The following is a 26,960-nucleotide window of genomic DNA, read 5'->3' as shown; positions in this document are numbered from 1 at the left end:
AGCCGGGTGATACAGCACTAAGGGGCTAATTCACAGTGTGCGATCCAACCGGAATTTTTGCTGAAAAGATGCGGGCGCATGCGCAGCACCCATCCTGCGCATACGCCTGCACTTTCTGCGGGTAGGCCACAGAAAATTCGACTGCCTGTCAGTCAGGCAGAGGCGGGGGGTGGGAGTCAGCAACGCTCCATTTCCAGGGAGGATACGGAGCGTTGCGGGGGCTGGGTGACGCGAACGGTGGGCGGAGGCGGACGTGTAGTGGGCGTGATCGCGTCAGCTGCGTGACGTCACACGCAGCTGCTGCAATCAGGAAACTGGCGGCTAGTCTCCTGCGGCCGCAGCTAAGCTGCGCCGGCAGGAGGCTCCCACAGTTTCTGCTAACAAGCAGAAATTCTGAACGCTCTGCAATTTCTGCTTGTTCAACTGGGCGAGGTTCCAGTCAGCATGCTGGGCGGCCTTGCCCAGCGATGGGCGGCCCACGGCATGCAATCTAAAGGATAGCAAATTCTGCTAATTAGTAGAATTTGCTAACCTTACTGAATTAGCCCCTAAGTCTCTACCTTTGAGTACGAATAGTTGGATAAGTGCCTAATGCATATGAGTCTGTAAACTATTGCTGCTTTTTCTTTTGCTGTGCGACTGAATACTTTTAAACTCCTATATAAGGTAATGCAGTAATGTTTCTCCAACATACTTGAAATGTGTATGTAGTTGATTATGTGCTCATATTGCTTATTATACTAATGTACAACCTGTGACTGATTGCTAGTGTGATTGCTGACTTTACTATAATTCTGTCAGTTTCTGTGTATTCTGATCTTCAATGCTGGTGCAAGGCAGGGAGGGATCGGATTGTATGTCACTTTAACAAAATTTTAAAGTGATTGCAGTCACAAATTGTGTAGTGAAAACTGTACAGGTGTGTGATTTATTTATCATGTCTAAGAGAGGCTAGGGTGAGGAGGATACACTCTCCACAGCAGCACCTACACTCATTTCATGTTTGTCTTGCAAAGCTGGGTTAACCTCCCAGGATCTGATTCAAAATGGATTATGTGCAAATTGTTTTAGTTTTCACTAAAGCCTCTTGAATAATCCAAGGCAGGCACATGTTCAAGTTGAACCCCCATGGGCTGCTTTTGCACAGACATTATCCAGTATAGCTAAGCGGATAATGCCAGCCCCTATACCAGGGATAGGTTACCCAATTAACCCTTACATGCAACATTTTACCTGGGGTTTATCACATCCAGCACAGGAATCGGCAGCCTCTCAACAAAAACAGGCTGAAAGGTGGTAAGTAAATCACATAGACATGAAACAACATCTTCACAGTCTACACATGTTTCAGATGAGGACTCATCGCACTCCGGGTCTGCATACAGAGACAAGGAAGAAGGCCTCAGCTCAGTGGATATACCTGAGCTAATTAGTGCTATGAAAGCCATTCTATCCTTAGAGGAGACAGCAGAGCCTTTGTTAAAATCTAAGGCACCTGTGTTTAAACGTCCCAAGACAGTTAGGACTGAGTTTCCTGGGTCAAAACAGCTGACGGAAATTATGCAAGAGGCTTGGGTTATGCCCAGTAGGAAGTTTAGAATTCCAAAAAAATGGAATTCCCATTATACTCTTCCGGGTGGGGACTGTTTAAAAAGGGAGTTGGCTCCCAAAGTAGATACGCATGTCATTCGATTGGTGCGAAAATCTACATTACCTCTGCCTTCAACATCATTAAATGATGTCACGGATAGGAAAATAGATGGTTTTCTAAAAAACATTTTCTCCTTGTCTGGAGCACTCATAAGACCAGCCATGGCTTCAGCCTGGATGGCAAAAGCAGTGGCAGTCTGGGCTGATACAATAGAGGATGACCTTTCAATGGCATCTAGAGAGCAAAACTCCCATATTGCGCATATCAAACAGGCGGCTATTTTTATGGAAGAAGCAGCCTTGGATATGGGTACAATTGCCTCTCAGGCATCAGCCTTAGCAGTAGCAGCTCGCAGAGCGGTTTGGTTACGTACATGGAAAGCTGACTCAGAATCCAAGAAGGGTCTGGAGTCTTTGCCTTTTACTGGAGATATTCTTTTGGTAAAGAATTAAACAGTATTTTGGAGTCCGAAACAGACTCCAAGAAAGTGAAGTTTCCTTCCACACACAAATCCAAGCCTAGACTTCCACCTTTTCGGCCCTTTCGGACTCAAGGAAAAGCAAAAGGAAAGGGTTATGGCAAACAGTCTCAATCTGACAAGTGTGGTAAGACTAAAAAGCATTGGGCTACCAGAGGGCCGGCTTCCAAGTCAGAAACCTGATGGTACAGGCCTCCACCTGGGGTACCCCAGGGTGGGAGGCCCACTTCTTAATTTTGCATGGAAGTGGTATCTCACGGTTATGCGTTTGCTTTCAAGAAACACCATCCACAAAGGTTTTTTTTGTACCAGCCCGTCTTCACTGGAAACGAAGGCCAGGGCTTTGCAAGAGGCAGTTCAGAAGTTTAAAAAAGCTTCAGTCAGGAGTGATAATTCCAGTTCATCCTGCACAACGAGGACAAGGTTTTTATTCCAACCTGTTTCTAATCCAGAAGCCAAATGGGTCGTTCCGTCCACATACAATCTCAAAGTGCTGAACAAGTACATTTGGGTGCCTCGGTTTCATATGGAGACTTCACGTTCCATTATTTTGGCCATAGAGCCGGAGGATATCCAGGATGCTTACCTACATGTTCCTATAACACTGTCCCATCAGCGCTATCTCAGGTTTACTATCCTCCAGCAACATTTCCAGTTTCAGGCCCTACCATTTGGACTGGCCACAGCTCCCAGAGTATTCACCAAAATTATGGTGGTAATGGCATCTTATCTCCGTCAGCAGGGGATAAAGATTTTTCCATACTTCGACGATTTATTAATCCTGGCACAATCTCAGGAATTGCTTCTGTGTCATTTGCAACAGACAATAACTTGTTTACAGAGACACGGTTGGCTCATAAATTGGGCAAAATCGTCCCTGGTTCCGTCACAACGGATGACTCGCTTGGGGGGCTGTGCTGGATTCGGGTCTTCGGAGAGTAATTTTACCTCTGAACAAAATATCCAAAATTCAGTCAAGGATTCAGGAGTTGCTACACAGTCAAAAGGTATCCATTCACGCAGCAATGCATGTGATGGGATTGATGGTGTCGACATTCGACATGGTGGAGTATGCTCCGTTCCACTCGAGGCCTCTGCAACGTCTGATCCTTTGCAAATGGAATGGTTTTCATCAGACAATAAAAACGCAGACTATGATCCTTCCTCTGGAAGTAAGGAGGTCATTGGCCTGGTGGCTACAGACATCCCATCTGGACAAAGGGAGACCCTTATGGATATCCGACTGGGAAATTCTGACAACGGATGCCAGCCTGCTGTGTTGGGGAGCGGTGTCAGGATGGAGTTGCTTCCAGGGACAGTGGACCAAGGAAGAAAGTTGCCTGCCAATAAATATATTTGAACTTCGGGCCATATATATGGCACTTATTCAGGCAAATGATATATCCTTCAGGGGAAACCACTTCAAATCCGCTCGGACAATGCAACGACAGTAGCATTCCTCAACCATCAGTATGGAACTCGCTGCCAAAAAACAATGGATAAAGTAAGTCACACGTTAAAGTGGGCAGAACTTCATCATCCAGCCTTGCCCGCAGTATTCATTCCAGGAGTCCTAAACTGGGAAGCGGATTTTCTCAGTCGACACACCATTCATGCAAATGAATGGGCTTTACACCCCAAGGTCTTCCAAACTCTGGTAGACAAGTGGAGGTTACCGGAGATGGATCTCATGGCGTCCCGTCAGAACAACAAAGTTCCCACATACAGTTCAAGAACAAAGGATCCAAAAGCGACCTTTGTGGATGCCCTGTCATTGAGATGGCACTTTTGTCTGACCTATGTGTTTCCATCAATCGCCCTGTTACCCATGGTGATGCGAAAGGCAAAACAAGGAAGGCGCGCCGTGATACTAATAGCTCCGGCTTGGCCCAGAAGACATTGGTACACAGTTCTGCAGAGGATGTCGATGGATGCTCCATTCCTACTCCCTCAATGTCCAGATTTACTGTCTCGGGGTCCTTTCTATCACAACCACCTGGACCGACTGTCTTTGACGGCGTGGCTCTTGAGACTTCCATCCTGAAAGCAAGAGGATTCTCACAACAGGTAATTCAAACAATGCTCAGAGCAAGAAAACCTTCCTCAGCTCGCATTTATCACCAAATATGGCAAGCCTATATTCAATGGCGCAGTGACCGGAAATTTGACCCTAGCATTTCTTCAGGCAGGAATGGACAAAGGTCTACGGGTGGCTTCCTTGAGAGTGCAAGTGTGAGCATTGACTGTATGGTTCCAAAAAAAAATTGCTAACCTACAGGATGTGCGCACTTTTTTCCAGGGAATGCTGCACATTCAACCTCCTTTTGTTCCTCCTACAGTTCCTTGTGACTTAAGTTTAGTCCTAAAGGCCCTTCAAGTTGCCCAATTTGAACCACTAAAACAAGTGGATCTTAAATGGTTGACAGCTAAAGTTCTCTTTCTACTGGTTATTGCTTCAGCTAGAAGAGTTTCAGATTTAGGGGCATTTTTATGTCACCCTCCTTTTCTGAGTTTTTATCCAGATAGAGTGGTTCTCAGAATCAAATCTGGGTGTCTTCCTAAGGTGGTATCTAAATTCCACCTTAACAAAGAAATTGTAGTCCCAGCCTTCCAAGGACCAAACCTTTCCGCGGGAAATGCATTATTGGACGTAGTCCGTGCCTTAAGGGTCTACGTGAATCGTACCAGTGCCATCAGAAAAACAGACACTATCTTCGTTCTCAACGGATTTCAAAGAGAGGATGGCCTGGCGAAGTGACTTCGGATGATGATTTCAGAAGCATATTCTCAAGTTGATCTCCCTGGTCCAGCTAATGTCTCTGCTCACTCTACCCGTAAGGTAGGTCCGTCATGGGTAGCACAACGTGGTGCTTCAGCAGAAGAGATATGTAAGGCAGCCACATGGTCTTCCATTAACACATTCATTAGACCAGGCATTCCCAACCACGGTCCTCAAGGCACACTAACAGTGCAGGTTTTAGTGATATCCAAGCTGCAGCACAGATGGTTAAATCAAAATAACTGAGCTACTAATTAAGTCACCTGTGCTGAAGCCTGGATATCACTAAAACCTGCACTGTTAGTGTGCCTTGAGGACCGTGGTTGGGAATGCCTGCATTAGACAAACAATATAAATAGCAGCGCTTTGTTGATGAATTGTCACATCCACATAAACAGTATTAAATATCAGAAAATTTAATTTGATAAAATAGGGCTTCCATATAATCATAAAAAACAAACATAAAAAACCTCAAAAGTGGGTTTTAGAATCAGCACAGTTCACAAATCCGTTCCTTTCAAAATACCTCCCTGTACGCCATTTTGCAAAGAGTTCCGGTATGGTGTTTAATAATCCAAGAATATTATACCTGAGTCACTGAAGGATTGAATGTCCTGGAATGATTGTAACCAGAGTCCTCACAAGAGCTGTGACACTATGTGGTAGAGTCCAAGGTACCGGTAAATAAATCTGTGTAATCTGCGTTCAAATGCAGGAGGTTGGTCCGGTTCATGCTGAGTGCGGTCCCCAATGAGGTCTGTAATAACCTGATGCATTTTGCTGCGCCTGGCAGCTTTTTCAGAGGTGACAACTTGTGTCCTTTTATACCTCTTAGCCCAATGTGGCTGCTAATTAGCAGGTGACACATCATCATTTCATATACAGGTTGAGTATCCCATATCCAAATATTCCGAAATACGGAATATTCCGAAATACGGACTTTTTTGAGTGAGAGTGAAATAGTGAAACCTTTGTTTTTTGATGGCTCAATGTACACAAACTTTGTTTAATACACAAAGTTATTAAAAATATTGTATTAAATGACCTTCAGGCTGTGTGTATAAGGTGTATATGAAACATAAATGAACTGTGTTAATGTACACACACTTTGTTTAATGCACAAAGTTATAAAAAATATTGGCTAAAATGACCTTCAGGCTGTGTATAAGGTGTATATGTAACATAAATGCATTCTGTGCTTAGATTTAGGTCCCATCACCATGATATCTCATTATGGTATGCAATTATTCCAAAACACGGAAAAATCCGATATCCAAAATACCTCTGGTCCCAAGCATTTTGGATAAGGGATACTCAACCTGTATAAAATATACAATATAACACATATAGGGGTTTCTAGCAGGCAGACCCATTAATAAAGAAGAATAAATATCAATCATTTTAAATAAAAATAATTCCTTATAACACATTTATTAAAACAAAAAGCTCACACATTCAGTTTCCTGGTTTGGTCACATGACCCATCACTCCCAATTACATTGCACAAATCCCGGGCAGTTGCTTAGCAACCACCTAACATCTTTTTGTGTTTCACATTCACTCTAGCTGTCTGGCATATAGAGGAGGCCAGTAAACAACACAATTACAGGTTGAGTATCCCTTACCCAAAATGCTTGGGACCAGAACTATTTTGGATATCGTATTTTTCCGTATTTTGGAATAATTGCATACCATAATGAGCTATCATGGTGATGGGACCCAAGTCTAAGCACAGAATGCATTTATGTTTCATATACACCTTATACACACAGCCTGAAGGTAATTTTAGCCAATATTTTTAATAACTTTGTGCATTAAACAAAGTGTGTGTACATTCACACAAATCATTTGTGTTTCATATACACCTTATACACACAGCCTGAAGGTCATTTAATACAATATTTCTAATAACTTTGTGTATTAAACGGAGTTTGTGTACATTGAGCCATCCAAAAAACAAAGATTTCACTATCTCACTCACAAAATTCTGTATTTCGGAATATTCCGTATTTCAGAATATTTGGATAAGGGATACTTAACCTGTATTCATAGTTCCCTCTATGGGTCTCATATTATATAGGGATCCACCACAAATAAAGAAATAGAAAGGACTATTATTGGTTCCGTTTTTATTATTGTTATGTTATTTTTCTCCCCTGCAGGCACGTGACTCATCACATGACATTGTGGTAATTATACGGGGGGCGCGCTCGCGTGCCGCGTTCAGGGACGGACGTCCTGGTCACGTGGGTGTTCCCTTGCCAGACGTGGCTATTTTGGCCCGTTCGATGATTCGACAGTGCTCCAGTCACATGGCTGGATGTTGGTAGGCAACAAGACGCGGCATCCAAGGGCGGACATCCCGGTCACGCGGGTGTTCCCTTGCCAGACGTTGCTAAATAACCTGGCGTCGGGTGCCGTGACCAGGGCTATTCCAGCCCGTCCAAAAGGTTCAGCGATACTCCAGTCAGGTGGACAGTCACAGGACTGGATACTGCCATACAGCAGGACCCCAGACCCCGTTGCCAGCATCTCCCTTTGAATCCTTTTTTCCTTTTAAGGGTCTGGTCATGTGATGTGTCATCTGACAGTCATCAGCCCGGCAACAAGATGTTTTCCTTGGTACATAATGACTGCTCATCGTCATTCGACGTGAGCATCCTTAAAAGTAGAAATTTGTTCTCTTAAGTAAGATGTACTGGTTGGATAGTGTTTAATAATAAGACCATTGTAGAAATATTTATAAAATAAGCACAGAAAAAATTAAGAAATAATGAAAAATAATAAATGAAAAATGAAATAAAGTAATACAAAAAATAGAAGAAGAAGAATAGACCATAAAGATCACAATTCCAGATGCCCGAACTCATATTTTATAGTAAAATGACGACACACCCAATGAACTTCTTATAGATCTTGTCGTATTAATTCATCCCTATCGAGTACGTTGTAGAACACCCATAGTGATCCTATAACATGTGAACAGCAACTGTTCTGTGATAGCATCCACATCCCCGTTGATTCTCTTTTATAAATCAATAGATCCCCAGGGCCACACAAAACTTGTATTCTCCTTTTATAGAACACACCAACACACACATATCTACGGTATATTTAGATACTGAAAATCATATACACAAAGTGTTGACCCATATAATCCTACATGACACTGTATATTCTATTATTTCAGATTATATTACTTCATTCCACTGCCTCATTTAGTCCTTCTGGGAAAATTGAATTCATGCATAACATCCAGAAGACTTCCTGACGGCATAATGTCTTAAAGCGATCCCCACCTCTGACGGTGTTTAAAATGTACTCAACTCCTACTACACGGAGTTCGGAGCGGTCACTATTGTGATGTTCAAAAAAATGTTTTGTTAAACTGTGGGTTAACACTTTATTAATTATGTTAGGACGGTGTTCGAAAAACCTTATTTTTAATCTCCTCGTGGTTCTACCTACGTATTTCAGATTGCAACTACACGATAAAACATATATCACGTAACTAGAATTGCAATTAATAAATGTCCTAATTGTCATTAGCTTCTGATTAGTCAGACTCTGTATCTCAAGAACTTTGGTGGGTATATGTTTACACATAAGGTACCTAGTACCACCACATTTATAAAAACCCTTTGGTTTTGCTGTTACCCATGTATTAACTTTGGTTACTGGTGCTTTTTCTATTCTTAGATTACTTGGTGCATGAAGAATATTCTTCAGAGACCTATTTTTACGGAATATAAATTGACGTTTCTCAGGGAGACTTCCTAGTAGCAAGCGATCCTGTTTTAATTATTGTAATTTTTCCTTATAATGCTTTTGACTTGTTGTGTACGACTATTATAGGTTGAGATGAAGGCCAGATCCCTGTCTTTCTCTCCTTCACCCGCACATGTCGGTTTCCGATTAAGCAGGGTGTTCCTTTCTATCTGTGATACTTCTAAATAGGCTATGTCAAGTAAGGTCCTAGGGTAACCTTGTTGTTCGAATGAGGATAGTATTACGTTTGCTTGTTCTTTAAATGTATCAAAGTTTGAACAGTTCCTTCTAAGTCGGAGTAGCTGTCCCCTTGGAATGCTTTTTTTCCAGGGGATGTAATGTGCACTTTGAAAATGTAGATAATTATTAGTGTTCACCTCCTTCAAATAACTGGAGGTGACAATCATTTCAGGACATTCAGTCCTCCAGTGACTCAGGTATAATATCCTTGGATTATCAAATACCATACCGGGACTCTTTGCAAAATGGCGGACAGGGAGGTACTATAAAAGGAATGGATTTGTGAACTGTGCTGATTCTGAAACCCACTTTTGAGTTTTTTTATGTTTGTTTTTTATGATTATATGGAACTCCTATTTCTCTGACGTCCTAGTGGATGCTGGGAACTCCGTAAGGACCATGGGGAATAGACGGGCTCCGCAGGAGACTGGGCACTCTAAAAGAAAGATTAGGTACTATCTGGTGTGCACTGGCTCCTCCCTCTATGCCCCTCCTCCAGACCTCAGTTAGATTTCTGTGCCCGGCCGAGCTGGATGCACACTAGGGGCTCTCCTGAGCTCCTAGAAAGAAAGTATATGTTAGGTTTTTTATTTTACAGTGAGACCTGCTGGCAACAGGCTCACTGCAACGAGGGACTAAGGGGAGAAGAAGCGAACCTACCTGCTTGCAGCTAGCTTGGGCTTCTTAGGCTACTGGACACCATTAGCTCCAGAGGGATCGACTGCAGGACCCGTCCTTGGTGTTCGTTCCCGGAGCCGCGCCGCCGTCCCCCTTACAGAGCCAGAAGCAAGAAGATGGTCCGGAAAATCGGCGGCAGAAGACTTCAGTCTTCACCAAGGTAGCGTACAGCACTGCAGCTGTGCGCCATTGCTCCTCATACACACTTCACACTCCGGTCACTGAGGGTGCAGGGCGCTGGGGGGGGGGGGGCGCCCTGAGCAGCAATAAAAACACCTTGGCTGGCAAAATAATCACAATATATAGCCCCAGAGGCTATATATGTGATAATTACCCCTGCCAGAATCCATAAAAAAAGCGGGAGAAAAGTCCGCGAAAAAGGGCGGAGCTATCTCCCTCGGCACACTGGCGCCATTTTCTCTTCACAGTGTAGCTGGAAGACAGCTCCCCAGGCTCTCCCCTGTAGTTTTCAGGCTCAAAGGGTTAAAAAGAGAGGGGGGGCACTAAATTTAGGCGCAATATTGTTTATACAAGCAGCTATTGGGGAAAATTCACTCAGTGATAGTGTTTATCCCTACATTATATAGCGCTCTGGTGTGTGCTGGCATACTCTCTCTCTGTCTCCCCAAAGGGCTGTGTGGGGTCCTGTCCTCAGTCAGAGCATTCCCTGTGTGTGTGCGGTGTGTCGGTACGGCTGTGTCGACATGTTTGATGAGGAGGCTTATGTGGAGGCGGAGCAGATGCCGATAAATGGGATGTCGCCCCCTGTGGGCCGACACCAGAGTGGATGGATAGGTGGAAGGTATTAACCGACAGTGTCAACTCCTTACATAAAAGGCTGGATGACGTAACAGCTATGGGACAGCCGGCTTCTCAGCCCGCGCCTGCCCAGGCGTCTCAAAGGCCATCAGGGGCTCAAAAACGCCCGCTCCCTCAGATGGCAGACACAGATGTCGACACGGAGTCTGACTCCAGTGTCGACGAGGTTGAGACATATACACAATCCACTAGGAACATCCGTTACATGATCCCGGCAATAAAAAATGTGTTACACATTTCTGACATTAACCCAAGTACCACTAAAAAAGGGTTTTATGTTTGGGGAGAAAAAGCAAATTTGCCCCATCAAATGAGTGAATGAAGTGTGAAAAAGCGTGGGTTCCCCCGATAAGAAACTGGTAATTTCTAAAAAGTTACTGATGGCGTACCTTTTCCCGCCAGAGGATAAGTTACGCTGGGAGATATCCCCTAGGGTGGATAAGGCGCTCACACGTTTGTCAAAAAAGGTGGCACTGCCGTCTTAGGATACGGCCACTTTGAAGGTACCTGCTGATAAAAAGCAGGAGGCTATCCTGAAGTCTGTATTTACACACTCAGGTACTAGACTGAGACCTGCAGATAGTGCTGCTGCAGCGTGGTCTGTAACCCTGTCAAACAGGGATACTATTTTGCGAACATTCGTCGTCGTCGTCTTATATATGAGGGATGCACAGAGGGATATTTTGCCGGCTGGCATCCAGAATTAATGCAATGGCCATTCTGTCAGGAGGGTATTAGAGACCCGACACTGGACAGGTGATGCTGACTTTAAAAGGCACATAGAGCCTTATAAGGGTGAGGAATTGTTTGGGGATGGTCTCTGGGACCTCGTATCCACAGCAACAGCTGGGAAGAAATTTTTTTTACCTCAGGTTTCCTCACAGCCTAAGAAAGCACTGTATTATCAGGTACAGTCCTTTCGGCTTCAGAAAAGCAAGCGGGTCAAAGGCGCTTCCTTTCTGCACAGAGACGAGGGAAGAGGGAAAAAGCTGCACCAGTCAGCCAGTTCCCAGAATCAAAATTCTTCCCCCGCTTCCTCTGAGTCCACCACATGACGCGGGGGCTCCACAGGCGTAGCCAGGTACGGTGGGGGGCCGCCTCAAAAATTTCAGCGATCAGTGGGCTCGCTCACAGGTGGATCCCTGGATCCTTCAAGTAGTATCTCGGGGGTACAGGCTGGAATTCGAGGCGTCTCCCCCCCGCCGTTTCCTCAAATCTGCCTTGCCGACAACTCCCTCAGGCAGGGAGGCTGTGCTAGAGGCAATTCACAAGCTGTATTCCCAGCAGGTGATAGTCAAGGTGCCCCTACTTCAACAAGGACGGGGTTACTATTCCACACTGTTTGTGGTACCGAAACCGGACGGTTCGGTGAGACCCATTTTAAATTTGAAGTCCTTGAACACATACATAAAAAAATTCAAGTTCAAGATGGAATCGCTCAGGGCGGTTATTGCAAGCCTGGAGGAGGGGGATTACATGGTATCCCTGGACATCAAGGATGCTTACCTACATGTCCCCATTTACCATCCTCACCAGGAGTACCTCAGATTTGTGGTACAGGATTGCCATTACCAATTCCAAACACTGCCGTTTGGACTGTCCACGGCACCGAGGGTCTTTACCAAGGTTATGGCAGAAATGATGATACTCCTTCGAAAAAAGGGAGTTTTTAATTATCCCGTACTTGGACGATCTCCTTATAAAGGCGAGGTCCATGGAGCAGTTGTTGGTCGGAGTAGCACTATCTCGGGAAGTGCTACAACAGCACGGATGGATTCTATACATTCCAAAGTCACAGCTGGTTCCTACCACACGCCTGCTGTTCCTGGGGATGGTTCTGGACACAGAACAGAAAAAAAGTGTTTCTCCCGCAGGAGAAAGCCAAGGAGCTGTCATCTCTAGTCAGAGACCTCCTGAAACCAAAACAGGTATCGGTGCATCACTGCACACGAGTCCTGGGAAAAATGGTAGCTTCTTACGAAGCAAAATTCCATTCGGCAGGTTCCATGCAAGAACCTTTCAGTGGGACCTCTTGGACAAGTGGTCGGAATCGCATCTTCAGATGCATCGGCTGATAACCCTGTCTCCAAGGACCAGGGTATCTCTACTGTGGTGGCTGCAGAGTGCTCATCTTCAAGAGGGCCGCAGATTCGGCATACAGGACTGGGTCCTGGTAACCACGGATGCCAGCCTTCGAGGCTGGGGGGCAGTCACACAGGGAAGAAATTTCCAAGGACTTTGGTCTAGTCAGGAGTCGTCCCTACACATAAATATTCTGGAACTGAGGGTCATTTACAATGCCCTAAGTCTGGCAAGGCCTCTGCTTCAAAAACCAGCCGGTACTGATCCAATCAGACAACATCACGGCAGTCGCCCATGTAAACCGACAGGGCGGCACAAGAAGCAGGATGGCGATGGCAGAAGCCACAAGGATTCTCCGATGGGCGGAAAATCACGTCTTAGCACTGTCAGCAGTGTTCATTCCGGGAGTGGACAACTGGGAAGCAGACTTCCTCAGCAGACACGACCGACACCCGGGAGAGTGGGGACTTCATCCAGAAGTCTTCCAACTGTTGGTAAACCGTTGGGAAAGGCCACAGGTGGACATGATGGCGTCCCGCCTAAACAAAAAACTAGATATTGCGCCAGGTCAAGGGACCCTCAGGCAATAGCTGTGGACGCTCTAGTGACCCAGTCGGTTTATGTATTCCCTCCTCTGCCTCTCATACCAAAGGTACTGAGAATAATAAGAAAACGAGGAGTAAGAACGATACTCGTGGTTCCGGATGGGCCAAGAAGAGCTTGGTACCCAGAACTTCAAGAAATAATATCAGAGGACCCATGGCCTCTACCGCTCAGACAGGATCTGCTACAGCAGGGGCCCTGTCTGTTCCAAGACTTACCGCGGCTGCGTTGGACGGCATGGCGGTTGAATTCCGGATCCTAAAGCAAAAGGGTATTCCGGAGGAAGTCATTCCTACGCTGATAAAAGCCAGGAAAGAAGTAACCGCAAACCATTATCACCGTATTTGGCGAAAATATGTTGCGTGGTGTGAGGCCAGGAAGGCCCCAACAGAGGAATTTCAGCTGGGTCGTTTTCTGCACTTCCTACAGTCAGGAGTGACTATGGGCCTAAAATTGGGTTCCATTAAGGTCCAGATTTCGGCTCTGTCGATTTTCTTCCAGAAAGAACTGGCTTCACTGCCTGGAGTTCAGACATTTGTAAAGGGAGTGCTACATATTCAGACCCTTTTTTGTGCCTTCTGTGGCACCTTGGGATCTCAACGTGGTGTTGAGTTTCTTAAAATCACATTGGTTTGAGCCACTTAAGACTGTGGATTTGAAATATCTCACGTGGAAAGTGGTCATGTTATTGGCCTTGGCTTCGGCCAGGCGTGTGTCAGAATTGGCGGCTTTGTCATGTAAAAGCCCTTATCTGATTTTCCATATGGATAGGGCAGAATTGAGGACTCGTCCCCAGTTTCTCCCTAAGGTGGTATCAGCTTTTCACTTGAACCAACCTATTGTAGTGCCTGCGGCTACTAGGGACTTGGAAGATTCCAAGTTACTGGACGTAGTCAGGGCCTTAAAAATTTATATTTCCAGGACGGCTGGAGTCAGGAAAACTGACTCGTTTTTATCCTGTAGGCACCCAACAAAATAGGTGCTCCTGCTTCTAAGCAGACTATTGCTCGCTGAATTTGTAGCACAATTCAGCTGGAGCATTCTGCGGCTGGATTGCCGCATCCTAAATCAGTAACAGCCCATTCCACAAGGAAAGTGGGCTCATCTTGGGCGGCTGCCCGAGGGGTCTCGGCTTTACAACTTTGCCGAGCTGCAACTTGGTCAGGGGCAAACACGTTTGCTAAATTCTACAAATTTGATACCCTGGCTGAGGAGGACCTTGAGTTCTCTCATTCGGTGCTGCAGAGTCATCCGCACTCTACCGCCCGTTTGGGAGCTTTGGTATAATCCCCATGGTCCTTACGGAGTTCCCAGCATCCACTAGGACGTCAGAGAAAATAAGATTTTACTCACCGGTAAATCTATTTCTCGTAGTCCGTAGTGGATGCTGGGCGCCCATCCCAAGTGCGGATTGTCTGCAATACTTGTATATAGTTATTGCCTAACTAAAGGGTTATTGTTGAGCCATCTGTTGAGAGGCTCAGTTATATTTCATACTGTTAACTGGGTGTAGTATCACGAGTTATACGGTGTGGCTGGTATGAGTCTTACCCGGGATTCAAAATCCTTCCTTATTGTGTCAGCTCTTCCGGGCACAGTATCCTAACTGAGGTCTGGAGGAGGGGCATAGAGGGAGGAGCCAGTGCACACCAGATAGTACCTAATCTTTCTTTTAGAGTGCCCAGTCTCCTGCGGAGCCCGTCTATTCCCCATGGTCCTTACGGAGTTCCCAGCATCCACTACGGACTACGAGAAATAGATTTACCGGTGAGTAAAATCTTATTTTTATCAAATTAAATTTTCTGATATTTAATACTGTTTATGTGCATGTGACAAGTCATCAACAAAGTGCTGCTATTTATATTGTTTGTTTGTTTTTCTTAAGGTTGAGGGACTAAGGGTGCATACACACGGTGAGATTCGGACTTATCCGATTCTCACCGTGCGACAGGGGGCCGGGTCGGCACTTAGCCAGTATCGCAAGCACATAATAACTGTGCTTGCGATGCTGGCTATGTGCGATTTCAATCCTGACTATCTCTTCTATAGAGATAGTCAGGATTGACTTGCCTGCACAGCCTATTTTTTCTTCCGATGCCGACCGCGCGGGGCCGCGCATCGGCATCGGATCGGGATCGCAAGGTGACTGTCACCTTGCGATCTGCACTATATTTTCTTCCGATTCTGACTATATAGTCAGAATCGGAAGAAAATATCTTACCGTGTGTACACACCTTAACTATCCCTATACTAGCAGCAGCTAGAATTGCCTTAGCAGGTTGTGACAAAGCACCGTTTATCTTTATACTTTACGGTATATATATTTTTAGTTTTACATTCATTATTCTTTTGATACCTTTGCCTCTCAGGGCGCTAAATTCGTGCGAAGGATTCTCCTGTCCAATCAGGAGCGTCCCCACCACTAATTTGCTTTGGGACATCCCAATGTTATCCTGTGGTTAACCTGTGGACCCTGCAGGAGAAATAATCGTTATGGTAGACTTACCGTTGATAACTCTATTTCTCCTAAGTCCACAGGATCCACAGGGATCCCACCCTGACACACCTGATTTGAGGATACTTTCACTCATTAACCTCTTCATTCTTGTACAGAAGGGCGTGCATGTGTGTTCTTCTCGCCTGATTAGGGCTCTCTATGCTCCTGCCTTGAGCTTTGGAAAACAACCGATTTGCCGGAGGCAGGGATATAGGGATGGGCCTGTTGCATGCTGGGAGGCCGAAAGCTTTGATCGTTTAGTGCCAATCCGCTGTCGCTACCTCATATCCCAATGTTATCCTGTGGATCCTGTAGACTTAGGAGAAATAGCGTTATCAATGGTAAGTCTACCATAACGATTATTTCTCTTATGTCCTAGAGGATACTGGGGTCCACATTAGTACCATGGGGTATAGACGGGTCCACTAGGAGCTTTGGGCGCTTTAAGAAATCAAGTGTGCACTGGCTCCTCCCTCTATGCCCCTCCTACCAGACTCAGTTTAGAAAATGTGCCGGAGGAGCTGGTCACGCTTTGGAGAGCTCCTGAAGAGTTTTCTACGTTTTATTTTTCTATTTATTATTTTCAGTCAGGGCTATTTGGCAACAGCCTGGCTGCTTCGTGGGACTTAGGGGAGAGAACGGCCCAGCTTCCTAAAGAGTTAATGGTCCCGTTTCTCTGCTGACAGGACACTGAGCTCCTGAGGAAGCCATTCGCGAGCCACACTACGGCGCAGCATACCCTCCCGCAGCACGCCGCCACCCCCTAACAGAGCCAGAAGACTGAAGAGTGGTGAGTACAGCGCCGGCATCCGGTTAGTGGGCCGCTGGCGGGAATGGCGGCACAAGGGTAGGAGCGCAGCTCTGAGTACAGGCTGCGCTTCGGGGGCTCAGAAGTACATTTTATAGGTGTACCACTGCTGAGGGGCGCGCTGAGCCACCACTGTTACCCACACTGACTACAGACATAACAGGGGATTTAACCCGCTGTTTTTCACAAAAATTACCTCAGGTCAGTTTCAATAAAGTGCGGGAAGCCACGCGCCATTAAGGGGGCGGGGCTTCTCACTGAGCGGATCCAGCAGCTCACCAGCACCATTTTCCCTCTGCAGATTGTACAAGCAGCATATACAGGGAAGCGCAGCTCCTCCACAAGGACCCCTCATCTCCCCAGCGTTGCCAGGGGGTCTTAGTGAGGGGGGGGGGGGAGAGCAGTGATAGTATACTAAGCCCGATAAGGATGCTAGCATTGTGACCCAGCTAAAAATGTATGCTTTGGCTAAAGGGGCGCTGTGTGTCTGGCTCTAACTTTTATGTCTCTCCCTAAGACTCTGTATAGATAATCTGTGTTACCATTGTGTGTGTGTGGGGTGGGGGGGTGGGGTGTCCCTTCACAGCCATGTCCAGGGACTGCGTGTCATGCTCAGAGGAGTGTCTTTCCTCCCCTGGGGACTCACTACCCTATACTCAGGATAGTGTCCATTCTCAGGCTAGCGGGGCAGAACCCCCATGGTTAGCTTCCATTAAAGGGATGATATCTAATATTTCTACAAAATTATCCCATAATGAGAAAGAGACGCAATGTTTAAGACAGACTATGGATGACCTAATGAATAAAGATTAAGTCCCCATACCAGCGTCTCACACCTCCGCCATTTGCCCCCAAAAGCGTACTCTGGCCCAACTCATGCAGGGTGATACTGATGGCGATACATCAGATCCAGAGGAGGGTGAAGTAGATGTGAGTGGGGGGATGCCATCCTGTCACATGGCATACAGGCCATGATAGAAGCTTTCAGAAATGGCCTGCACATTCCTGATAAGACGGCTGAGGTTGAGGAGGAATTTTATTTTCATATAAAAAAATAAATCCTCAGCTACTTTTCCGGCATCAAAGGAATTAAATACTAAAAGATTAATTACATCCTTTCCCTCTCTGGATGATAGAAAGAAATGGGAAAACCCGCCGATGGTGGACGCATCGATATCTAGGCTGTCATGTAAGATAGTCTTACCTGTTCCTGGGGCAGCATCCTTAAAGGACACGGCTGACCGCAAGATTGAGAACACTCTCAAATCACTGTACACTGCTGCTGGGGTGGCCCAGAGGCCCACTATTGCTTGCGCATGGATCACTAAAGCCATTGCACAGTGGTCATGTAACTTATTTGATGGATTGGATACCTTACCCATGGGGAAGATTGTTTTACTCCTGCAGCATATTCAGGACTCTGCTACCTTTATGGTCGAGGCCTTAAAGGAAATTGGTTGGCTCAACGCACGCACCACTGCCATGGCAGTGTAAGCACGCAGGGGCATGTGGCTGCGCCTGTGGACGGCGTATGCGGATTCCAGGAAAGGATTGGAAAATCCACCTTTCACAGGTGAAGTCCTGTTTGGAGATGAACTGGATAAGTTGATATCCAAGGCTACGGCGGGTAAGTCTACATACCTTCTTTCCGTAGCACCCCCAGCTAGAAAAAACTACTCTGCTCTGACTCTGCAGTTTTTTCGGACAGCGAAATTCAAAGGCAGATCCAAGGGTTCTTCTACAGCCTTCAAAGGTAGTAAAAGTAAACCCAGAAAACCGGCCGTTGCAGGTTCTCAGGAACAGAACCCCAGATCTGCTTCCTCAAAGCCTTCAGCATGACGGTGGTCCACACTGTCTGGAAGACAGGCAGGTCGGAGCTCGGTTACGTTATTTCAGTCACGTTTGGGCAGCATCTTGCCAGGATCCCTGGGTCATAGATCTTATCGCCCAAGGATACAGATTAGAGTTTCAGGAACTCCCACCTCACGGATTCTTCAAATCAGTCTTACCAGCTTCTCCAGAAGCAAGTGTGACTTTACAGGCAGCAATTCAAAAACTGGTTCAGACTCAGGTCATTGTCCCAGTTCCACTTCAACTACAAAGCAAGGGTTATAACTCCAACCTGTTTGTGGTTCCAAAACCAGACGGTTCGGTAAGGCCCATTCTCAACCTCAAATCTCTGAACCCGTATTTTAGGGTGTTCAAATTCAAGATGGAGTCTCTGAAAGTGGAGGGGGGAGGGATTCCTGGTGTCTCTGGACATCAAGGATGCATACCTTCACATTCCAATTTGGCTGCCTCATCAGGCGTATCTGAGGTTTGTACTACAGGACTGTCACTCCCGGTTTCAGGCCCTGCCATTTGGCCTCTCCATGGCACCGAGTGTATTCACCAATGTAATGGCAGAGATGATGTTTCTCCTCCGCAAGCAGGGAGTGAACATAACACCATACCTGGATGACCTGCTGATAAAAGCGCCTTCCAGGGAGAGGTTGTTAGACAGTATTGCCCTCTCAACCTGACTTCTCCAGGATCACAGGTGGATTCTGAAGCTGCCAAAATCCCACCTGGAGCCAACACGGAGGCTTCTGTTCCTAGGAATGATCCTGGATACGGAGGAAAAAAGGGTTTTCCTTTCATTGGAAAAAGCATTGGTAATCCAGTCAATGGTGCGGGATGTCCTAAAACCAACCAGATATCGGTGCATCTGTGCATTCATCTTCTGGGGAAGATGGTAGCCTCTTTCGAGGCTCTGCAGTACGGAAGGTTTCATGCAAGGCCATTCCAGCTGGATCTGTTGGACAAATGGACCGGATCGCATCTTCACATGCACCCGAGGATAGGTCTGTCGCCAATAGCCAGGATTTCTCTTCTGGGGTGGCTCCAGACTTCTCACCTGACCAAGGGTCGAGTGTTCTTGATTCATAATTGGATTCTGCTAACCACGGACGCAATTCCAAGGAAAGTGGTCAAGTCAGGAAGCGGTTCTTCCGATCAACATTCTGGAACTAAGAGCCATATACAATGCCCTTCTACTAGCTTCGCATCTTCTTCAAGATCAAGCCATTCAGGTTTAGTTGGACAATGTGACGGCAGTAACGTACATAAACCGACAGGGCGGACCGAAGAGCAGGGCTGCAATGTCAGAGGTAACAAAAATTCTCCTCTGGGCAGAAAGACACGCGGTGGCTTTGTCGGCAATCTTCATTCCGGGAGTAGACAACTGGGAAGCGGACTTCCTCAGCAGACACGACCTCCACCCAGGAGAGTGGGGCCTTCACCCACAGGTGTTCAAGTCCTTAACAAGTCGGTGGGGAATTCCACAGATAGACATGATGGCGTCTCGTCTCAACAAGAAGCTAAAACGATATTGTTCCAGGTTGAGGGACCCACAAGCAGTGGCGGTGGACGCTCTGGTGACTCCATGGATCTACCAGATGATTTACGTGTTCCCACCTCTTCCTCTGATCCCAAGAATTCTTAAAAGAATAAAAAGGGAAAAAGTTCAAGCAGCTCTCATTGCTCCAGATTGTACGCGGATCTACTGGCGTTGCTCCTGGAGGACCCGTGGCCCCTGCCTCTACGAGAGGATCTTCTGCAACAGGGGCCGTTCGTCTATCAAGACTTACCGTGGCTACGTTTGACGGCATGGAAGTTGAGCGTCAGATTTTAGCCCGGAAAGGCATTCCGAATTAGGTTATTCCAACCCTGATCCAAGCTAGAAAGGGGGTAACGTCTAAACGTTCCCACTGTATTTGGAAAAAATATGTCTCGTGGTGTGAAAACAGGAAATTTCCTGCAGTGAAATTTCAACTGGGACGTTTTCTCCTTTTTCTACAGTCAGGTGTGGATGTGAGCCTACGTTTGGGCTCCTTGAAAGTCCAGATATCAGCCTTGTCCATTTTCTTCCAGAAACAATTGGCTTCCCTCCCTGAGGTTCAGACATTCTTGAAGGGTGTTCTGCACATCCAACCGCCCTTTGTGCCTCCCACGGCACCTTGGGATCTAATGTGGTGTTGCAGTTTCTGCAATCGGACTGGTTTGAACCTTTACAGGAGGTTGACGTTAAGTTTCTTACGTGGAAGACTGTTACACTGTTGGCCTTGGCTTCCGCAAGGTGTGTCTCCGAACTGGGGGCGTTGTCTCACAAAAGCCCCTATTTGATTTTTCATGAGGATAGAGCTGAACTCAGAACTCGTCAGCAGTTTATTCCAAAGGTGGTGTCTGCGTTTCATATCAACCAACCTATTGTGGTTCCAGTGCTTACTGACACCTCTGCTACCTTAAAGTCCCTGGATGTTGTGAGGGCTTTGAAGATCTATTTGAAGCGGACAGCTCGTTACAGAAAATCTGACTCGCTGTTTGTTCTCTATGATCCCAAGAAAATTGGGTGTCCTGCTTCAAAGCAGTCTATTGCTCGCTGGATCAGACTTACAATCCGGCATGCTTATTCTACGGCAGGATTGCCAGTTCCAAAAGTGCAGGCCCACTCTACTAGGTCGGTGGGTCCTTCCTTGGCGGCTGCCTGGGGTGTCTCGGCTTTACAGCTCTGCCGAGCAGCTACTTGGTCGAGTTCAAACACGTTTGCCAAGTTTTACAAGTATGATACTTTGGCCTCTTTTGGTCAATCAATTCTGCAGTATCTTCAGCACTCTCCCACCCGGTTTGGGAGCTTTGGTACATCCCCATGGTACTAATGTGGACCCCAGTATCCTCTAGGACGTAAGAAAAAATAGGATTTTAATTACCTACCGGTAAATCCTTTTCTCGTGGTCCGTAGAGGATACTGGGCGCCCGCCCAGTGCTTCGTGTTTCCTGCCCTGTTACTTCGTTAAGTAATAATGTTGGTTTTGCTGTTCCTGTTCAGTTTTGGCTAGCATGGCTTTCCTCTTGTTTGTGTGTGCTGGTTTGAATCTCACCACTGTTCTGTTACATCCTTCCTCAGGATATGTCCGTCTCCTCGGGCACAGTTTCTCGACTGAGACTGGTAGGAGTGGCATAGAGGGAGGAGCCAGTGCACACTATTGATTTCTTAAAGTGCCAAAGGCTCCTAGTGGACCCGTCTATACCCCATGGTACTAAAGAGGACCCCAGTATCCTCTACGGACTACGAGAAAAGGATTTACCGGTAGGTTATTAAAATTCTATTTTTTTTATCTGGATAGTGATGTGTATGTAACTTATTTCTTCCTCTGTCGTTTTAGGAAGTTTGCCCCAAGATGCTCAGTATGTAAGGAACCGATAATGCCTGCCCCTGGCCAGGAGGAGACTGTTCGGATTGTAGCTTTGGACCGTGACTTCCATGTGCAGTGTTATCGCTGTGAGGTATGTTTTCAGAGGATTAAAGCTGCTGAGCTCTCTCACTCTCTCTCTCTCTCTCTATACATTGCACACATCCCAGTAACAGAATTTAGCAGTAGTATGTAACTTTGCTTCTTTACAGGACTGTGGAAGCCTTCTCTCGGAAGGGGAAAATCAAGGCTGCTACCCACTGGACGGACACATCCTGTGCAAGTCGTGTAACTCTGCTCGTATCCAAGCTCTTACTGCCAAGTCTAGCACCGACCTGTGAATGAATAGCACCTTCTCTTGAATGTTAGGATCGTCCTTACTGCTTTTCATTGCTCCTCACAACCCAATCAGTACCTGACTAATGGTCAGATGGATTTAGACACAAGGCCTATGTAAGGACTTCCTTTTCAGCGGCACATTGTAAGGGGGTTTCACATTTCTAATTATTTCACTTGCTCTTCATTCATAGCACTAAACAATGTATTATCTGTATTTTTCTTCAGTTTCAGAGGAATTAGTAGTCCAGTTTTTTTTTTCCATATATCACTTATTCTAATAGGACTAAATGTAAACTCATTATGACAATTAAAGCAGCAGCTTATGAATTATAAAAAAAAAAAAAGTTAATAAGTGAATAATGGCGCTCTTCCCAGTTCGACAAACAAAGGCCTTGTTTGCTGACACAGCGAGTAAGAGCAAGCCCATCAGACTGTGACAAGTAATACATGGGTCACATGGAAATATCTGCAGTGCAGTATATATATATATATATATATATATATATATATATATATATATATATATATAATATTCCCGCTATAGTTAGAACCATTTCTGTTTACGTTGAGACAGAGTTCAGTTTGATGTCATTCACTCACTTTTTATTCTACGCCTTTGCTTCTCTTCTTAGCACACACTTTGGTGGCTACTGGTGATGCCATTTTCTGTTTGTGATTGGATGTAGTAATTGTGCTTTATCGGTGGTACGTAGTTATGATATGCAGACACTCCTCTCTTCCCAGGTAATATCTTGCGTAACCCAATTTTGAACTTGACTTTAAGAAATTATTCATGTTCCGATTGTGCTTTCTAGATATATGCAAGCTAGCAAGGTGCCTTATAACTAAATAGTGTTCAGGTCAGAATACTTAGACTAGGATCTAGGTAGGTACTGTATGCAGTAATTCTGGGAAGACATCAATAGATTGCAGCTTTTGGATATAGAATAGGGTCACAATGCAGTGCATTAATGAGCCCAATCCTGCAGCTGATCTTTAGTATTTAATTTAGGTATATTTCTTAAATGGATGTAAAGGGATTTTTCCAAATCCTGTTCCCCCCTCTCCCCCCCCCCCCCCCTTTTGACTTCCTCTCATTACAGAGAATAAAGTTGTAATTGCCATTGAGCTGTAGGTTTCGTGCACATATTCAGTCATTCCTTTGCTTTCTTTCCAGCAGGGATTAATGCTATAAATTTTAAAATGCTTTTAAAAGCAGACCATAAATAAACAAGTGTCTGCAGCCACTTTGCCTTATCCAAATGTGTTTCCTAGACTCAGGAGATTTATAGTTTATTGTAAGCGCCATATATGCTCCTGTAACAATGAGCTATGGATAGGAGAGGTGCATGTTTTTTCCTTATAAAGAGAAGTATAATATATATATACATGTATATTTTTCTATTAGAACTTACTTGAAAAGTGAGTTATTCTATATTATACTGTGTCTTTGTTAGGTCATTATATACAAATTTCCATAAGTATGAACTGCATATACTCTATTGCAGATGTACGGTGATTTAAAAGGACTATCTGGTTTGTTTAAAAAAAGGATATTTTCCATGATGCCTTTTGTGCTAATTATGTAATTACTGCCCAAGTGATACATCAGCCTGCTCTATATACAAGCCATACTGTATCTTCAGTGTAGTCCTGCTCACGCCCAGCTCCAAGATGGATTTTCCACTCACAGTAGTGCACACTGGGGGGTGGGGTGGGCATCTTAGTGCAAGGCATACTGCAATCGAAACCTGTCAGGTCCTCTTCGAAAAACATTCCTAGGGAGAGGCTTGTATGTTCTTTTGATAGTATCAATAGTCTCAGTGTTTGAATTACTTTTGAATGAATGTAAGCTACAGTCTCACATCTTACTTTTAGGGACATTACGTATTCTGCGGCAGCGCTTACACTGCTATTACAATCCCCATTGCCAACACAGTATACTGTAAGCCACAATGTTCTGAAAGGAGCTATATCATATGTATGTATGGTATTTTAAGTACTCTTAACAACTGGTTAGGGAAACACTAAACAATAAGTAAAAAAAACCATCACATTATTGCTGTATTTAGCACAAAGACCGCTCAGACTAGTTTTATAAATTTGTTTTTGTTTTGTGCGGGTGTGTATGGATGTGCTCTTAAAGTGTCACGTTTCAAAGCCTAGATGGTGTAAATCTTATGCAATTACCTGGAAATATTCTTGTGCTTTTTACCCAACACATCAGAAAATGGAAAATGGTTACACATGGAGATTCATACAGAAGATAAAATAAATACTACTTTGCACTATATAAAGAGTATTAGTCTTAAACTAAATACTCATTTAGTTGCTCCGCAGTATAAAAAAAAATTTTGTACAGGTAACAACTCTGGTAGCTATTTTTTAAACAAATCCAATTTTCCTAAAACTGCCTTTCAATTGCCTACAAAGTGTTTTTTCTTTGTCATAGTAGGTTGGTCATGTAGTTTATAGTGAGTGCATAGGCTACATGTCATAGATCAAATCGAACCATGAAAATATTTTCTCCTAATGCGTGTAGACAACTTAATGGTCTGCATTGTGTTCTCCCGTTACTCATAAGGCATGATTGGCACATGTACAATTGGTTGACTTGATATTACAACATAAAATGGCAACAGTTTCAATGATTCCAAAAATAAGGCAAGCTACAGTATATTATATTATAACAATGAATATAAGATATGTAAATTAAAAACAAAGGGGAAATCCCAGATTTTCATTGATAATTTCATATTCAGAAGTGAACCAAATAAATGGTCAAATAATTAAATACAAATGGAATGCAACAACGGTATAGCTGCTGAATAAGGTACTGTATATTTTCTAACCAGTTTTCTCCGAAAATCTGAAAAGAATTATGTATAATGTATGAATCATGTGCCGATAACCTCTAAACATGGGAGAATAACTATTTGCTTAGTTAGTAAACTTGAATTAACTTCATAGTAGTACTTTCAGTAAGCAAATACAGTTTGATAAAAAGTCCATGCAAGTTCTTGACTATTTGATCCTGTGAATGTGCAACAGCATTGTAAGCATATGTTTCATCAATTTGTAAGCATATCTGCATCATCTGTTTGTAATAGGCTGACCACATTATCCCTTTAACATGGGACACTCATGAATTACACAGGTTCTGTGGCTGCTTAAAACCAGGGGAAATGCAGTCTTGCAGTCAGCCAGCCACAGAACCTGTGTAATTCATGAGTGTCCCAGGTTAAAGGGATAATATGGTCAGCCTACTTGTAAGCATATCTGTTTCAAAAATGTTACATTACCTTTCTTTGGTTTATTATAAATGTTAAGTTGTAGAGAAACCCAGTTTAATGGTGCTTAACTTTCCACACCAGAAGCACAACAGCACTGAGCAATCATGACAGCAGTGCAATAATGGAACATTTATAATACATTATTTATAATATACTGACATTTTGTAAGTGTCCCTAAGCAGAAAACTGCCGGAAAATAACTTCCTGGTTGGGAGTCTGAGTTCTCATTCGCTGATCACGTGATGCGTGTATAGCATAACACAGCCCTGTTGCTGTAGCTTTTACAGCATCAGTAGTTGTGTTATTCATTAGCCCTGAAAAAATGCATTTACGTGTCAGTGTATTTGTTAGAAGCAATGGGTTTTTATCACTTGGCGGTACATTTTTTATTTGTGGAAATTACATTTAATGATGCACTCTGTTCATTTGTATCACATACCGTGACCTCATATCTGCCGGGATCTATCAGATCTCCAAATAATGAAACAAGCAGTATGTTTACACATGATAGTCTTTTCAATATTCGTATACTTAGGCATTTTTTTGGTCCGTTTGTTTTTTTTTTAGCTCATTTAACCTACAGTATATCTGCCAAACTGATCAGGATTCATACTGTCTTCTAGCATTTCCAGCAGCCAACGAGAGTGCCATTAATAAGTCTCAGCCATTATAGTTGTCGGATGTTTCTTCAGTACTTATACCATCATGTTTTCATTTTGTAGTATTCCTTCAGATATATAATTCTAATTCCACTACTGTGTACATAACTAGGATCACTGCCAAGACACTTTATTGTCTTTGTCCGATAAACCACTTGTGACTGTTTACAGTGTATTCCATTGCCAGGTGTCTTTCATTTCACGTGAAATGTGAATGCACACTCTCTAAGCACAGATTCGGGCAACCTTTGGCTTGATTGTTGTTGTCAGGGCTAGCTGGCATGCTTGGACTTCTAGTTCCACAACAAGTCTCAAGTCACATGTTCATGAGCTCTGCTTTACCACAGCACTGAAGGTACAAAAGCAAGGAATATTTGCACACCACAAACCTCATTGTAGAGTGATTAACCCAAAGAAAACTCTAACACCAAAGATAGAGGAAAACACTTCTCTTTCAGTAACATTCTTGCCATTCATAATATTCTTAGTTTTTAAAGCACATTTTGTGGCAAATTGGGGATTTGGGAATCAATATAGGAAATAAGTTGGATATATAGTTGTTTTTTTTTTCTTTTTTGTAATGAACACAATATGGCACCCTTACTCAAGATGGCTGGACAAGCAAGAAAGCACGTAATTAATTTTGTTATAAGAATGGTATATTAATGCAAACTGTGATTATTATCTTATTGTACCTTGTTCTAATCTGATTTTATAAGATATTTTTTTTTTACTTAGTAAAGATTTTCTGATAATATCCACGCTTCACATTAAAGTTTCTATATGCATTAAAAAATGTATTACGTGTGTGTGTTTTTAATTGTGGAATATGGGGCTGGGGGTGACATACAGAGGGGATAGCACACACCTGAACATTTAATATCCTATTTTATTGTCTTAGATGTTTTTTATGATAGCTTGATATTTATGTACCGATCCACACACCATACATAAAGAAAATTCTAGATTAAACAGTGTAAAACATGGAAGTACTGTATTGGGTCACTGCGTGATGTAACTGAGCGATATGAACGC

General features: G+C 44.3%; 1 protein-coding gene across 5 annotated transcripts in view; it reads left to right on the top strand.

Annotated features, from left to right (window-relative positions):
* The window catches only part of LPP (LIM domain containing preferred translocation partner in lipoma), an 870,847-nt gene extending 844,122 nt beyond the window's left edge, over positions 1-26,725 (top strand). For all 5 annotated transcript variants that reach the window (XM_063916491.1, XM_063916490.1, XM_063916488.1 and 2 more), the window contains 2 exons: positions 21,608-21,728; positions 21,847-26,725. In XM_063916491.1, coding sequence (XP_063772561.1) covers positions 21,608-21,728; positions 21,847-21,975 — 250 coding nt within the window. In that variant the 3' untranslated portion in view covers positions 21,976-26,725. The remainder of the gene's footprint in view (positions 1-21,607; positions 21,729-21,846) is intronic.
* Positions 26,726-26,960: the final 235 nt, after the last annotated feature.

This window comes from Pseudophryne corroboree, chromosome 4 (assembly GCF_028390025.1).
Source record: "Pseudophryne corroboree isolate aPseCor3 chromosome 4, aPseCor3.hap2, whole genome shotgun sequence".
Taxonomy (NCBI): Eukaryota; Metazoa; Chordata; class Amphibia; order Anura; family Myobatrachidae; genus Pseudophryne; species Pseudophryne corroboree.
The sequence above is the reverse complement of the archived record's forward strand: the minus strand, read 5'-3'. Positions and strand labels throughout refer to the sequence as shown.